This window comes from Lepidochelys kempii, chromosome 4, assembly GCF_965140265.1.
Source record: "Lepidochelys kempii isolate rLepKem1 chromosome 4, rLepKem1.hap2, whole genome shotgun sequence".
NCBI lineage: Eukaryota > Metazoa > Chordata > Testudines > Cheloniidae > Lepidochelys > Lepidochelys kempii.
Window position 1 is genome coordinate 19495316 of NC_133259.1, and position 17165 is coordinate 19512480.

General features: G+C 43.5%; 1 protein-coding gene across 1 annotated transcript; it reads left to right on the forward strand.

Annotated features, from left to right (window-relative positions):
* Positions 1-4961: 4961 nt before the first annotated feature.
* On the forward strand, positions 4962-12439 carry SPP1 (secreted phosphoprotein 1). The gene is made up of 7 exons (XM_073340651.1): positions 4962-5104; positions 6456-6522; positions 6628-6678; positions 9270-9374; positions 9784-9828; positions 10527-10796; positions 11625-12439. Exons 2-7 carry the CDS (start codon positions 6469-6471, stop codon positions 12051-12053), a joined length of 954 nt encoding a protein of 317 aa, XP_073196752.1. The 5' UTR covers positions 4962-5104; positions 6456-6468; the 3' UTR covers positions 12054-12439.
* The last annotated feature ends 4726 nt before the right edge of the window (positions 12440-17165 follow it).

Below are 17165 nucleotides of genomic sequence, written 5' to 3' on the forward strand. Positions count from 1 at the left end.
GGCTTCACATTGTTTTTGTTCTGTTGTTATCTTGTCTACCATCAAGTGAAGATGTCACCAATGAAGTCAGTGCGGTGTCTGGCACGTGGCTTTGCTAGTTAAATTTAGCACCCTCTGGTGGCTGGGTGATTTCCCCCAGGCAGTAGCACAACCGGGATCATGAAGTAACAATGGCTGTAGTTTTACTTTTTGGTTAACAGAGCTTTAATTTTAAAATTATTAGATGGCATCGTAGAAATTAAAGGGTATGCCATATACAATCAGACTGCTGGTCCATCTGATGTGGTGTCTTGTCTCTTTCAGTTGCCAGTAGCTGATGCTTCAGAGGAAAACAAACCACATGGCACTTACAAACGAATGCAATACTTTACAAAGGACAGAAGAATCACTCCTGAGCCTCTTAGGGGATGAACTTGCACCTGGGAACAAGAAGAACTGATTTCTATTATCTTTATCTCAGATGGCTAGTTTATAATAGTTTATAGTGTGGAAAATTTGGAGCTGTCCCCCTAAACTAACAACCGGAAACTTTCACTACAAGTGATACCTTTTACTGACATCGTAAGAACATTAGGGGTGTGATCTTATAGTCCTCATACAAGCAAACTCCCACTGAGTTAATGGGAGTTGGCCTGTGTGAGGACTATCGGATAGTAAAGGTGTCCAGAGTGAGTCTGGAGATGTGCTGTGTGTTTATGTGATGGAAGTACAGTGAAACCTACACCAAAAAATCATCATGAGGCAATCTCCTACCTTCAGAGACCACTGCAAAGTGACCCCAAACCTAGTGAATAAGTTCTGCTCCAGCTTTATTAGGAGATGACTTCCACTAAACAACCACATGTGGTCGCTTCTAGGAATAGTCATTTCAGAGAGGCTTCAATGTACATATAAACCACCCCAAGGAGAGATGGGCTCAAGATGAAAAGTTCGGCTCAAGATGAAAAGTTCAGCTCAAGATCTAGATCTAAACCTACCCAGAGTCTGGGTGTATTTGGCTCTCAGGTTTTGGTTCAGGCTCACGTCTAGTTTAATGGTATATAAAAAAGAATGACATTGATACTAACACCGATTACTACTCCAATCCATGGTCAGAGCATCTGCACAATACAGTATCAGACAAGCCACCTACAACAGCTAAGACAAAGTTCTGATGGGAAATACTCCATCGAAAGAAGGAAGTCATGCTACGGCAGGAGAGAGGAAGATGCGGGGGTGGGGGGGGGGAGACGGATAATGGCCACATGTATAGGCAGATTGGAATTTCCTACAGAGGTCAGAGGAACTATTGTCAGCTCCTGTCGCTATACTGAAGACCTAGCCCATGATTTTAGAAAAAGATAGCAGGTTGCATTTTGAAGCATTAGTAATGGATTTCTACAATGAAAAATAACCATGTTTTAATAGTCTAACACCACATTCCTGATGTTATCCAAAATGGAACTAAGTGTTGTTAAAAGATCATGTGTCAAGACAAGTGAATAGCAGATCTTGCCTGCATGCAATGAATTACATCCCTACACAATTGCATTTTGCATAGTCCCAGTTTCTTTGTGGAAAGTCCACCCTATGCAGATTCCAGAGAGCTATTTATGTTGCCCTGTGTATACCCTCTCATGCTCTCCAGATTTAAGCATTTTAAAATGGTAAATAAAAATAGCACACTGATCCTTCCGTTCCATTCTATCAGCCAGTTTGCTTCGGCTTTCGGTAAGCACCCACTTACTACACAGCACCATCCGTAGGAGGGAGACCTTTACTATTACTGTACGATGTTTCTTGCTGGTGGGTAACCACAACTGACAGACATGAGACAAGTGCTAAATTTACATCAGCTGATGTTGCATGAAAATATATAGCAGTTTACTGACAGTCACTTTACGTCCTGTCCCTGAATTATAGCAAAACATCACTGTCGATCCTTAGCTCTTATGAAATCAATACTTCTATAACCCCGAGCACTGCATAAACAACAGAAACAGGCAGCCTGGTCAGCCGTCACAGCAGTGTTCAGAAGCACTGCCCTCTGGTGGTAGTTTGGAAATATAACCTGTTTACTATGAGTACCTTGGGCGGGGGGGTCATAGGGTTAACCCTTGGAAGACAGGGTTCTAACAAATACCCCAGAAATCATTACCTATAAGTAACCAAATCGTCATTTATGCAAACGGGTGGTTACTGAATAAACTGTAGTGTGAATAAAGTTGTAAAGTGTCTGAGCTTCACCAAACAATTTATGCTGTTGTGCTTGTGAAATTCATAGGTTCCAAGGCCAGAAGGGACACTGTGACGATCTGTTCTGACCTCCCATATAGCACAGGCCAGAGAACTTCCCCAGAATCATTCCTAGAGCAGATATTTCAAAGAAATAAATAAAATCATTCATAATCACCCAAATAACAATGCGTTTAGCAGGTTTAAAAGTTAGTTCGTGCGCTTAGAGATATTGGAGCAATTTGCATAATAAGGTGGTACCCCTTAGGTCAAAGATTGGCTCTCACAAAGGGGAAAACGTACGTTTTGAAGGACAAAACATCATGATTTATTTTTTCTATGCAACGTAGTATTCATTTCTCCAGTGCTTGATTAATGGATGAGCTAGAAAATGTGGGTTTCACTGAGCTCAGTATGGAAGGCAGCATACTAGAGGTTAAAACAGGATTACACATTGATTTGCTCTGCATTATGTGCAAGTCACTTAATCTCTCTGTGCCTCAGTTTCTCGCTCTGTTCAAATAGAGGTAATACTTGCCTAGAGAGTTTTGATATTCTTGGACTAAAGGTGCTATGCTATTTAAGGGCTTGACTCACTAAAGGTCCAATGAAGTCAATGGGAGTATTTCTGTTGACCACAGTGGTCTTTGGATCAGTCCCTAAGTGCAAAGAAATATTAATTATTATGTATAAATACTTAGTTTTTCCAGCATCACTATAATTAATATTCAGGCCAAAACTTTCAAAAATTAGTATCTAAAGGTCGACTCCAAAATCCATATTTAAGTACCTAAATAACTGGGCTGGTTTTCAAAAGTCCTAAATCACCGGGAGACACAAAGTGATCAGCATATTTGAAAACCAGGCCCCTCAGAGCCTAACTTTAGGCTCCTATTTTTGAAAATCTCGGACTAAACAATATAGTTCCCTTTACTTCTTTTTTATGTGTAATCCTTCATTTATATTTTTAGGTACTTATACTAAAGAGTTCATGAATGCACAGAATTGAAAACATTAGTAATAAACTACAGCAACTTGACTTCAAAAATGGAGATTCTTACAAAGCGTTTAAATGATTCATTCTAGACATATAGGTTCAGAGTTTGATTATACACTTTTAGAACTATTACTCAGGTAACACTTAGGTCACGCTTATAATGCATCTTTCCTCCATGGATATCAAAGCACTTTACAAACAAGAATTAATTTTCACAACATCCTTGTGAATTAGGAATCTACAGCAATATTTCAAAGGTCCATATATTGCTATCAGCAGCAGCCGTATGCATAAATTCGGTGTGGGATTTTCAAAAGCTCTCTGCATTGATCTAACGTTTTTCCTACTAAGGTCAATGATTAGAGTTAGACTAGTGCTGAGTATTTTTGAAAATCCCTCCCTGATGTTCAAACTGTGCTTTGCACAGTATTTCTAATCATCCGGCAGAAGAGTTCATTATCCCCAGTCTACTGTACATGGGCTAACTAGATTAGAATAATGGGTGCCTGTTAAATTCCTATTAACTAGAAGTGCTGGGTAACAGACAAAAGATGATACCTTGTCACAACCGATGTTCTAGTAAACACCTATGTTTAATTAAGCAATCTGGCTTTGTCTGAGATCAGAGAGAAAGAGAAAGATGCCCTTTTCCCAACAGGTTAGAAATTAGAATGCTGTTTTGCTTTCTAAAATACTACTTGGACTTTTCTTTCTGTGTCAAATTAAAGTTAGTTATTGTGTTGAGGAAATCAAGGTGGGTGCTTAGCGATTCTTCAACACCCAACAAACTAAGCCTGGTCTGTCTAGGGCAATACATTTAAGGAAGGCTTTGCTGGAATAGTATTGAGACCATCAACTGGCTTGTACCACTTCACTCTTTTACAACTATGGAGTTTCAATCCACGCTGTCCCTCACTTCCAAAGGCCACCACTACTATAGTTCACTCTTGAGCAGTGGGTGCCTTTAGTCCTAAACACGTCCAAGAATCTGACTGCACCTGCTTTAAAACTTAACTACATCAAAGTACTCTGGGGTGTATTCGGCACCAAAGGTACCCAATGTAAATGATTGAATTGACATCAGGAAACATCCCTGAAGGCAGAAATGAAACTGGGAAGGAGCCAGAGGAGTGGCTAGAAGAGAACAGGGAGAAATATGGGAGATAAGGCAAAATCTTGTTTTTATCTAGGGCTCCAGTGACTCTACGGCCCACCCTGCTTTCTGGAAGCAGAACACCGACTGGGAGATTTGCATAAAAATCAACATCCTAATCATTTATATGCAAAAGCTAGTGAGCCTGTTCTGCTCCCAGTGCCCAATGTGCAATCCCATTGAAACCAACAGGGTAACACACACACATCACTGAGAGCAGAAGTTGACCCATTCTTTTTTAAGGGTAGTTTTTTATCCTCCGTGACACATTAACTAAGAGCTTTTCTCTCCCAAGCTTGGAAGGAGGAATGAAAGACTTCTGGACAGCTGTTGATTCTACCTTAAACAAAAGTAGAACACGTATGTGCCCTGAAGTCCTCCTACGTGATACTGAATGCTGTATATTCTAACTGTACTGAACTAAATGATATTGAACATAAGTAACATTGGAGTAGCTTTGTTTGCTTTGAAAGCCACAAAACCAAAGAGGAAGTGTAGGAGAATGTGGGCAGGACAGTGGCAAGAAACCTCATGACCTCATCCTTTCCGCCTCCAGGGGATTGGCTGGCTGATGTCTGGAACAGCATTTAAATTCCAGAAGGCTGCAGATGTCAAGCAGTAGAAGAGGAGAGAAAGGGAAGTCTGAATCCTTTCAGAGCAAATTGGCTTGAGCTGCTGCACAGTGAAAGCTAACAACAACCCTGTTAGATTCTACCCTTCTGATCCAGACACCACGAAAGGTAAATGCACATTTCATTACCTACCATTTGGTGCTGCATTAAGTTTTTATTCACATGAACCTCAGACAGTAGAATTTTGAATAGTCTAGTTTTTAGTTCAACTTTAAAAACATTCTAGTTCCTCTGCTGAAGGGTGAACCGTCAGAGCCGTAAAGTTGTCTTAAAGAGGGCTGCAGCACACTTTGTTAAATTATGATTTTAGATCTGTTCGTACATTTAGGGATGGAGGAAAGAGGTGGTTTAAATTCCTGCCACTGAGTCAAGTGCTGGAAATTTGAAGCTGCCATTTGAAAACAAAAGAGTGTACTGACAAAATGTAATCATTGTCCTGTCACATGCCACTTCTTCTGGCAGACTTGCAGGGCTTTGAATGAGCGCCCTGGATGGGATATTTTACTTTTCTTTTATAACAATTGAAATTTCATTACTTCTATACAGTATCTGTTTAATGCATTGTTTAGAACATAAGAACAGTCATAAGTGGTTCAGCCCAATGGTCCATCTAGCTCAGTATACTGTCTTCTGACAGTGGCAGGTACCAGATGCTTCAGAGGGATGAACAAAACAGGACAATTTATTGAGCGATCCACCTGCCGTTGTCCAGTCCCACCTTCTCGCAGTGAGAGATTTAGGGACACCAAATGTATTCTTTACTTAAAAGCAAATATCTCTGCCTCAAACTTCCGATTCTCATAGACTCTGCATGGGCTTTTTTGTTTTGGTTTTGTGTTCTGTTTTGTTTTTTTAATTTGTCCTTCAATACCTAATCAGATACATGGCCTCTTGGGTTCAAGTTTCTGGAAAGACTTGATCTACCAAAAAGCAGCTTTTGTTCATATGAATTGATTTTTGTATTCATTTTATTGCAACTTTAATTCAAATTCTGTTCTGAAAACTAGATCTATACTAACTGTAAGGGGGACAAAAAATAATTTGTCTTGCTTTCTCTGTTTTTATGAAACTAAATCTGTCCTTTATCAGCATTTTTCTTTTATTCCTAATACTTTTCCCTCATTAGCTCAAATCACCAGATTGCAGGACTACATTTTGTAAGGAACTGAACATCGTCAGCTCCTAGCTTAGCACTTTGAAGTGTCAGGTTTTAAATTCTTTACACCCCTTCTGGTGTGGGATTATTGAGATTCTGCTCCCCTCCTCTGATTCGCTGCAGAATGGGGCAGAGGGTGTAGAGACAGAGAGAGAGAGAGAGAGAGAGGTTGGCATGGAGAGTTTGAATCCTCAGTGGAAATTTCAGCTGAGCACAGTGAAACACAAGGAGAGAATCAAAAAGCTTATAGAATGTTTGCAATTTTTTCATATTGTCAGCTCACAGTGACAATATCTTTTCCAGGTATAATATCACAATGAAGATTGCAGTGTTTTGTTTGTGCCTCATCAGCATTGCCTTTGCATTACCAGTAAGTATATCAGACATGTAACAACAAGAAAAAAGTTGTATATTTCCTTCAAATATTAATAGTGAATGTATACTGAAAATTTCTTTCCTCTCTTCTCCCCGCAAGGTGAGTAAATCAAAGCGTCATGCCATCTCAGAGAGCTCTGAAGAAAACCATGTAAGCTTCTTTTACAATTCATCTTCTCTATCATTCACTTACTACTTATTTAATCATCACCACGTCAGCTATGTTAAATTGCACTTTCTGATTCATTGTAACTATAGCTGTTCACAAAACTTTATCTAACTTGAATTTTATGGCCAGATTCTCATCTAGTGTAAATCAGTATAGCTTCATTGACTTCTGTGGAACTGTGCCAATTTACACCATCTGGGTATCTGGCCTAATACCTTTAAAAGATGTGCCCTTGTGTATCTTTATAGATCCATTTGTTTAATCACAAACTTTTAAACTCAAGCTTTTTTTTTTTTGCTTTTTTTTTTTTAAAGGAGTTACAGTATGGCATAGTCTTGATGATTCACACCAATCACTGTGAGCCAGATTCTGATACTTTTATTCATCTTGAGTAGCACATTACTCCATGAATGGACCCACTAATTTCAATGGGACTGTTCTCCGGGTATGGTACTACTCAAGGTCAAGAAGGGTATCAGAATCCAGTGCTGTAAGCTCACCCCCAAATCTCACAAGTTACCGTAGAAGTGGAACTAATGAGATTTAAAAATCAAGGACACCTCATTATAACACAAACATGTTTTGATACGTTTCACTTGTATATTTATATGCACTACTCCACAGGATGCTATTAAATGTATTGCAGAATATTTTGCAAAAGTCACAATATATTTAAGGATGAGTTTCATATTCAAAAATAGATAGATCCGCATTAAATGCATGGACAGAACACTCTGATAAATGTATAGAACAGCCCACTATCCAAAGGCCTGATCCTGTGAAGTACTCCACCTCCTCAGCTCGAATGGATTCGAAGGTGCTCAGCACCTGACAGGAGGTGCTCTGCACAACGTAGGATAGTGTCAAAGGAAAGGTTAATTTATGGTGTATTTGGATGTGTGTGCCTGCATGTATTTGTCAAATAGTTCTACATCACATACTGCTGATTTAATGAGCACACACCACACTTTGCCCTTATACTCTGTGCCGCCCCAGTGAAGTCACTGAGACGCGACCAGATATGTTAGTCAAGAGAGAGTTGGGCTCCGACAGGCCAGAAAATGACTAGCCACAGCAGAAGTGTTCAAAGAGGGGAAGAAGCCAGGGCAATCACAGTCCTTGCATAGTAAGAGCTCCCTCCTACTGCATCTGAAGCATTGGCCACCCCAAATGAGCACAGAGTGGTAATGAGGAAGTGGGGACATAATTTCTCTCCCTCCATGCAGCTCTGCAGGTGCCCAATGGGGAGTATGTGGCACCCCTTATGTGGTGTGGCAGAAAGCATGCTCACCCTGCACCCTGGATCCCTGAGCTCCAGCCTGAGCCCAAACGCAGTGAAACAGCCCTTCAGCTCATTCCCTGTGAGCCCTGGCACAGGCCAGCTGTAGGTTTTTCTTTGCTGTGTAGACATACCCTGAAGGAGATTGTGCCTCCTAATGATCACACTGGGACATTGCCACTCCACACAGCTCCTTTCTTAGAGCTATATCAGTCAATGACATTCTTGTTTCTTACCTTGAGAGAGAAACCCTGTTTGGGCAAGGGACTCTTCTGTTTTTTTCTTTAGAAAATAAATGACATAATTGGTCCAGGTGCCAGTTAATGCTTAACCCTTGTGCCTCACATACAATGATTGCCTAGTAACCACAGGTAATCAGGTCACACACCAATACAGGCTCAGACCAATGACTGCAATAGTGATCGCATGCCTGCAGGGTTGCAATGAGTAAGCTAATAAAGGCAACTGGACCTGATTCTCCTCTCATTTACATTGGTTTTACACTGCTGTAACGACATTGACTTCAATGGAGTTACTTTGATTTATAAAAAGAAAAGGAGTACTTGTGGCACCTTAGAGACTAACCAATTTATTTGAGCACAAGCTTTCGTGAGCTACAGCTCACTTCATCAGATGCATAAAGTGGAAAGTATGCATCTGATGAAGTGAACTGTAGCTCACAAAAGCTCATGCTCAAATAAATTGGTTAGTCTCTAAGGTGCCACAAGTACTCCTTTTCTTTTTGCGAATACAAACTAACACGGCTGCTACTCTGAAACTTTGATTTATGTCAGTGTAAATGAGAGGAGAATTAAGCCCCTTATTTGATTTTATGTATTTTATGTAGAGAGTGGTGCAACCCACAACATTTGGATCCAAATCCAAACTTCCCCAAAACTAGGAGGTGTTTGGTTCTGCGGGTGGAGGAGGAGAGAGTGTTCTGACTATTACTGACACAGGAACCAGCTGCAAAATTCTGATCTGAACCTTCACAAGGCTGTTTACCTTACCTTAATGTTTACCTCCAGGAGTTTGGTACAGGCACACCTCTAATATTATGTCCTTTCACATCTAAATGTATATTTGGATTGTGGACTTCTTCTGCACTTTATTCCCATCTGAGTAAATGATTAAAAACAAATGAGCTCCAAAGGGAGCAGGTACTTCACATGCCATATCTGTGTGAAAATGAGTTCCTCTGATTAAAGCAGATTCACCATTTGCGTTCTCCTCAAGTCATATGCTCCTATATGCTTCATCTTGAATTGTGACCTTGGTTCTTATTATTTTCCAGGATTCCGGGAGCCATCATTCTCACAGACATCACCACCAGCAGGTGCATACACAATCACGTATGAGACCAGCACAAACACAAGAACTTCTGGTGCCACCTCAGCAGGTATCTAAAGCCACTCTATACAGCGACCTGCAGAAATGGTTAGAAGAGAAATTTATAGAAACCCTGCTTTGGTAGGAAAATTTTGTACAGTAAGAAAGGTAGCATATAAGACCCTTACTGATAGCCACAATGGTAACTAATGCAAGCATGGAGCTTCTATCATCTCCCAGAATAACAGACCTAGAAGAAGGTTAAAATTAGAGCAGGTGGAATTTTTCTAATTTCCTACAAAAATGCATCACAATTCTTGTTGTTGCCATTTTTAGACCAGCTGGTCAAAATTTCTCAAAGTCGAAAAAATCTGAATTGTTTCCACAATTTTTGTGGGAAACTTGTCATAATTTTTTTTTACCAGCTTTATTAGGTATGTTTCTCCACATTTACATGTACTTTTCATATTCTTTTTCAGAGCCATTTTTCTTCAGAAGAAAGTGTTGAGGACACGGAGCAGCAGGTAAGTTTTCATTGACACCTCAAGCCTTATTGTATACAGCACAGCAGCAACCCTATCACAATATCTATTTTTTCTAACAACAGCCTCCTCCAAACTAGTTCTTCAGACATCTGTTTCTAAGTAAAACAGAACTCCTGGCAGGATCGATGAAACGTAAAGCAACCAGGTTTCTAAAATTTGCACAGCAGCTTACAGAACCTGAGGCTCTAGTCTCCTGCTGCAAAATGTAATTAGCTTCCACTGAAGGGTTGGGAGAATGGGATCTGAATAACAAATTATATTGAAGAAATCAGCATAGTAGATCCCCAAACAATCTACATAGTGTTAAACCAGAGGGATCCACAAGTGCGTATTTGATGGACATCAGCCTCTAAACAAATTCTGCATCTGTAGCGAAACCATTTATGACAAAACCTCAATTAATGAACAAACCTACTCAAACATACATAAACCTGAAGGACAAATCTTAGGACAAATCATAGTCTCTTTGCTCAAGGAATGTGTCTCACCATGGGAGTAGCCTGGAGCTGCTACCACATTTACCATGCCATGGTAGGATCTTATCTGCCTGCCTCAGCTTTAGAATGTACAACAGTGTCATATACTTTGAGGGAGCCGCAAAGAGACACTGTAATAACCTCACATCTATAACAACGCAATTGCATGCTGCACTATTAAATTGTTTCTATGCTTTTCAGAGCCTTCCCAAACGAGCAAGTGTAAGTAACGAAGATGACGGTGATCATGATGATAATGATTCCAATGACACGGATGAATCAGATGAGGATATTGTCACCTATTTTCCCACTGAAGCCCCAGTAACTACGCCTTTAACTCCTGTCGTCCCCACAAGAGGAGATAATTCAGGCAGAGGAGACAGTGTGGCCTATAGAATGAGGGCAAAAGCAAAGCTGGTAGACGTATACCATAAGGACAAGTCTAGCAAGCTCTACAAAGCTTCGGGAAAGGTAAATACCATTTGGCAATGGTTCCTGGGTTACCATAAATGGAGGATGATGTTCAAAACGGAAATTTCTTTGTGGGCATTAGCTGTGGAGGGGATTGACAAGTCACAGGCAAAATTAGAGGGGTGTATTTCCACTTGTTATGGATACATAACTCATTAAAGTTAATAAGTATTATATTCCTATATGCACTGAGACAGGAAAATAGTCCCACTGTTCCAGGTGGCCAGCAGCCACACAGTATAATCATGTGTGAGACCTGAGGCCCGTAGTGAACTGATGTTTCATATAGTACTATAAAACATTTGTTATAGCTCTGTAAATGTACTCGGTGCTTTGAAGAGCATGGATAACCTCAGGGGTGGTGGAACCAGGAGGGCAAGTGCCCTCGCACTGGAAATATTGTGGGAGCTTGACCACTGCCTAAACTTGTGCACATCTTGTGAGTGGGTGTGGGGTGGGGTGCAGTGGTGAAAGCAGGAGGAAGAAGGGCTGGAATCATGATGGGGAGCAGGAAATGGGAGGGGTGGAATGTGCCCAAGAGCAGGTAGGAACCCCCAGGACCCTCCTTCCCAGCCTGGAGCAGGCTGCCCTCAGCCAAGTCTCAGTACCTCCCCTTGCTCCCCCTCTGATCTCATGCCCTCCGTCCAATAACCTATAGGTTTTGAAGATCACCTGTTAGTCTCTAAGGTGCCACAGGTACTCCTTTTCCTTTTTTTAACTCAAAAGGCATGCCCTGTTTCAGTGAAGTATTGCAGTGTTCAGTGATTCATTGGCTCCTCATAATCTAGGATGCCTGTTCATTATGCTTTACCTTTATGTTTGGCACAGTTCATTGTACATGATGTCACAGAGGAGGATGACAGCACACCAGACGCAGAAAGCCAGCAGGTGGATTCCTCCAAAGCCCCATGTGCTGCATGCCGCTTTCCAGGGAAATTTGACATGAGCGTGGAACTGGATGACAGAAGTAACATTCAGGACAGCAATGAAGTCAACAGGAGGTCACATGATAAGAGCATGGAAAATGACAGCCAACAGCAGCTTGACAGTGTGGAGGCAGACAGCGACAACAGCAAACCTGATGTCACAGAAGACAGTCACATGAGCAATGAAAGCACAGAACAGCAGCAGGCCCAAACTGAGGACCTGCAGCAGGTTGATGTTGTCGCTGAAGTCAATGACAGCCGTCAAACTGCTGAGAGCACTGAAGACACTCAAGACCATAGCAGCATTGAAGACAATGAAGTCATTCTTTAAAACAGAAAAAAAAAATCATTTTTTTTTTTTTTAGTTAAGAGGAAACATTCATTTCAAGAATTGTTTGCAAATGTAAACACATTGTGATTTTGATCTCTAGCTGTAGCAGTGGTTAGTGGCAACTTTATTAACCAGGCAAACTCAAGTATGTTGTATTAGCTCTCCTTTCCATTACAGAAATGTAAGCCCTCCTACTGCGTATTTTACTGTGCTTCTGTTATGTGTTTGTGATTCTGTTATGAAGAGAAATATAGAGAAGCAAGAGAAATATAGTTTTACACACAGAGCAAATGTTACCTGTTATGATACTGTACTTTAATGGTTTTAGAATTCCAGTGTATATTTTGTTGTATTTTGTGAGTTCAATAAAACTACAAAACCCTGTGCTTAGTGTCAATGTAATTATTGGAGACTACACATCATACTGATCTCACCAATTCTTGCTCAGAAAAAATGAGCTATTTGTTTTGATGAACATTACCACTTTAATTTCCTAAAATATGAACGATATTTAGTCACAAAAGTTTTAGGAGTATACAAATGCATTCAAAATTAACAGGGACTTCTTCCGTTATCACAAAGAGTTATCCTTACTTTAACAACAAATTGTTCTTTTAAAAAAATGGAATCTTATAATCACTATTTATTTACACTCACATTGGCTGCTAATGTCACGACTTCAGATTTATCCCGTCCCTACAATACACACACAAATTGACTGCAAAATAATTTAACTATACCCTCAAAATATTATTTAACATATTGTTAAAATTAAATACCATGCTGCCCACTATGGGCCCAGTTCTGCTCCCAAAGAATGCACCATCAAAAACTTTTATCTGCTTCAGTGGGAGCACAATCAAGCTCTTTCCTTCTGTCTATCCCTTCTATATTTAAACTACCATTTCTACTTTTTTGGTCTTGCATGCTAAACTGCGGCATTTCAGTTGCCAAAGTAATGAGTTACTCCAGTTTTAATCCTACCCAAGTCAGTAATTGGTGATTTATGTGGCAGTCTCCACTCCCGATAGAAATCCAAAAAGGAGTTTGTCATGTGTAACGTTACCTAGTAACACAAACAAACAAACAAACGTGTTCCCCCAAAGATTTTCTCAAACTATTTATACAAGGACTTTGTAAAATTCACATTTTGGATCCACATACTAATATTCTCCTTTTGTATTCAGCAGCCACTAAACAACAATCTGACATATTTTTGCTTCGTAACAATGGCTAAACCAGGACAGAATATGAAAGACAGTAGAGATTTTTGGATCTAAAAACTCTCCATGAAGCTGCAATAAATTTTCACTTTACTGAGTCTGTAAATGATTTCAAAAGGGGCCTTGTTTTTGTTTTGCATTTCACGTTTTAAACTTAAAAGTCTGACAAGTATTTGAATTTTTTAACTAAATCAGTAGCTTGCAAGTATTACCTCTAGTGGCATGATTCTAAAGCTAAAAAATGTTAATTTCTCTCAATAGCAATACAGTGAAAATTACTTCTGTGTTGAATCTCAGTTTTGAAAAAAGTACAGAATGAGTAAATTTAATCCAATTATGGAGTACATTTAATCAACTGCTAAAAGAATTTGTGTCCATATGGAATATTTACTCTGTGACAAGAAAATGACGTTCTAAAACCTTTAAATCATAGTCTAAAGCAGAGGTCACCAACTGGTTGATCACGATCAACTGGTCGATCCTGGTTGATCGACTGGTCGATCCTGGAGCCTCTGCCAGTTGATCGTGATCTCCGGCCGCTAAAAGTCCAGCGGTGCAATGGGGCTAAGGCAGGGTCCCTGCCTGCCCTGGCCACATGCTGCTCCCAGAAGTCCTTCTGCCCCAGCCCGGAGCTTCCTCCTGCACCCAAACTCCCTCCCAGAGCCAACACCCTATACCCCAACAGTCTGCCCCAGCCCGGAGCCCCCACCTGCACTCAAACTCCCTCTCACAGCTTGACCCCCTCCTGAACCCCTGCCCCAGACTCAGCCTGGAGCCCCCTCCCACACTCTGAATGCCTAGGCCCCAGCCCAGAGCCCTCATCCCCACCCCCCCGCCCCAGCGTGGTGAAAGTGAGTGAGAGTGGGGGACAGTGAGTGATGGAGGGAGAGGAGGAATGGAATGAGCAGGGCGGGGCCTTGGAGAAGGGGTGGGGCCTCAGGGAAGGGACAGGGTAGATCCTGGCTTGCACTTAAATTCAAAAAGTGATCCTGTGCGTAAAAAGGTTGGAGACCACTGGTCTAGAGAAACAAAGTCTAAAATGAAAACAACAAATGAAGAATGGCGGAGAAGGGGGAAAAAACCTTATAATAAAAGGCAAAAGCATAGGAACTATGCTCACAAAAATGTTTGTTTTTACTATAAAGACCTGTAATTAAATAAACCTGCTGGCTCATTCCTAGATCTTTTTCCCCCCTTGCTCTCTGCTGAGCTGGGGGGAAAGCAGAACACTGTATTGCCCTGTCCAGTCGCCAGTGTTCAGAAAAAAGGAAATAATATTCTCAGATCAAAGGGGATTATTATGCTTGGGACAAAGCCACAGGCTTCCTGAGAGCCAGAACAGCAACCTGACTGGGCTGCGGGAGAGACAGCTGGGCAACAAGTGGCAAAGAGGCGGGTAGAGCTCTTGCTCTTGGCAGGTAGCTAATAGCAGCCAGCAGTAGGCAGTAGCACAGCAGAATTGCCACCCCCACAGGTCAGACCCAAAAATATCATGAGATTTTTTTTTCTAAGAAAATAGTAGGCTGTGTTTTTAGTCAGTCTTTTGATTTTTAACGCCCCCTCCCCAGCCGCAATGTGTGTGACAGTTAACGTTGCCCAATATGATTGAATAAGGTGATTTTGGCATTTGCTGCAGGAGGCCAAGGCAATACTGGGACGTTGCACAGGGTTTACAAGGACACTCTGCTATCTTCATGATCTTAGCCTGGATGGCCTTCATAACCCTAAGGGCTGGGTGGGTTAGGGAGTCGTTTACTAGTGTGGCCTAGGATATTTGCACCTTTTGACTCCAGCAGCCCAACTAAAAGAGTCCTCAGTTACACAAAGTGTGATAGTGTTTATGGGAACTCACTGAGAGGTAGATCCCATAGAATTTAGGGCTCAGCGTGCTTACAGCGCTTGCCTCCACACAGGTGGTACACGTAGAATGCGGCCACTGTATAACACCACTCACAGCAACAATGGTGTCAGTTACAGATTAACTATTCCCTAACTTGGCTCATTTCTTGTAGGCATCACCATAGAAATTAGTTGTGAAGAGAGATTTGTTTAGCAAAGGTGTTCCATGAACAGGGCCTTGCCAAATTCCCGGTCCATTTTGGTCAATTTCATGGTCATAGGATTTTAAAAATTGTAAATTTCATAATTTCAGCTATTTAAATCTGAAATTTCACAGTACTGTAATTGTAGGGGTCCTGATCCAAAAAAGTAGGGGTGGCATGTTATGGTGCTGCCTTCAGAAGTGGTTGCCTGGCCCACAGCCACTGCCCTCCAGCCACCCAACTCTGAAGTCAGCATAGAAGTATGGGTGGCAATACCATGACCCCCCTGAAACTCCCTTTTGAGTCAGAACCCGTAATTTGAGAAATGCTGGTCTCCCCTATGAAATCTATACAAGCACAGAAAAGACCAGATTTCATGGGTGGAGACCAGATTTCACAGTCCATGATGCATTTTTCACGGTTGTGAATTTGGTAGGGCCCTGTCCATGCCTAAGGGCAGCATGGAAAAAAAATGCAAAGACAGTTGTGGAAGAAGAGGGGACACGCACACACAGACTAAAGCTTTGGTGGGGTGGAGGAAGTGAGTGAAATAGCCAGTTCAATTTGGGGTATATGCCAATGAATAAGCACACTAACCTTTCCCCAAACCTTCAGGCTGGCCCTGTGTATGTGATCCTAATGACCAGGAGCCTGTCTGCATCTTTGAACTGTGGTAAAGAATTGTATTGTCGGCTCACCCCAAATGCTAAGAGTGGCTTTGGGTGGAGCTCTCACAGAAACACTGGCAGACAAAGCAAATCATCATCTTGATTTATTATTAGCGACTGACAGAAGATCTACAGTACAGGGTCACTGAAATGGCAGGGACCCTGCGCTGGCCAGGGATGATTTCTGGTGTGTGTAGGTTTCTTGTATGTGTGTGTTTGGGGTCGATGAATGTGTCTGTGTGCGCGTGCATTGCACGGGGGTGCACACAGGGGCTGGATGGATGCAGGGGCAGGGGGAGTTAGGAGGATGCGAGGGTAAAAAGGTAGATGGGGGGCACGTGGCTGTGGAGGGAGGATGTCGGTGTGTAACGGGGTGTACGGGGAGGGAATGGGTCAGGGCTGGCCGGCGGAAAGGAGGAGGCGGCGGATGGCCAGCAGTGGGTGTGTGGGGCTGCGCGCTGGCTCCGCAGCCGCGGTTCCGCCTGGGTTTGAGGCGGGAGGGATCTTTCTCTCTCCCCCCTGCGCCCACCCGGGGCCGCGAAGAATGGTGGGCGGGGGGCTCTGGGGGCCGGTCGGGGCGGGGTTCGCGGGTGGGGGCGGGGGGCTGTCCGGGCCCGGGGCGGGGGCGGGGGGCGGGGCTCGCGGGAGGGGGCGGGGCTCGCGGGTGGGGGCGGGGGGCTGTCCAGGCCCGGGGCGGGTTCCGGGGGCGGGGTTCGCGGGTGGGGGCGGGGGGCTGTCCAGGCCCGGGGCGGGTTCCGGGGGCGGGGCTCGCGGGTGGGGGCGGGGGGCTGTCCGAGCCCGGGGCGGGTGCGGGGGGCGGGGCTCGCGGGAGGGGGTGGGGGCGGGGGGCTGTCCGGGCCCGGGGCGGGTTCCGGGGACGGGGTTCGCGGGTGGGGGCGGGGGGCTGTCCGAGCCCGGGGCGGGGGGCGGGGCTCGCGGGAGGGGGTGGGGGCGGGGGGCTGTCCGGGCCCGGGGCGGGTTCCGGGGGCGGGGCTCGCGGGTGGGGGCGGGGGGCTGTCCGGGCCCGGGGCGGGTGCGGGGGGCGGGGCTCGCGGGAGGGGGTGGGGGCGGGGGGCTGTCCGGGCCCGGGGCGGGTTCCGGGGGCGGGGCTCGCGGGTGGGGGCGGGGGGCTGTCCGGGCCCGGGGCGGGGCTCGCGGGTGGGGGCGGGTTCTGGGGGG

Bases quoted from the DNA above. Each gene is read 5' to 3' on its own strand.
- SPP1 (XM_073340651.1), top strand. From the start codon at position 6,469: ATGAAGATTGCAGTGTTTTGTTTGTGCCTCATCAGCATTGCCTTTGCA. The intron at 6,523-6,627 runs GTAAGTATATCA...TCTCCCCGCAAG, and splicing joins GCATTGCCTTTGCATTACCA to GTGAGTAAATCAAAGCGTCA. The intron at 9,829-10,526 runs GTAAGTTTTCAT...TATGCTTTTCAG, and splicing joins TTGAGGACACGGAGCAGCAG to AGCCTTCCCAAACGAGCAAG.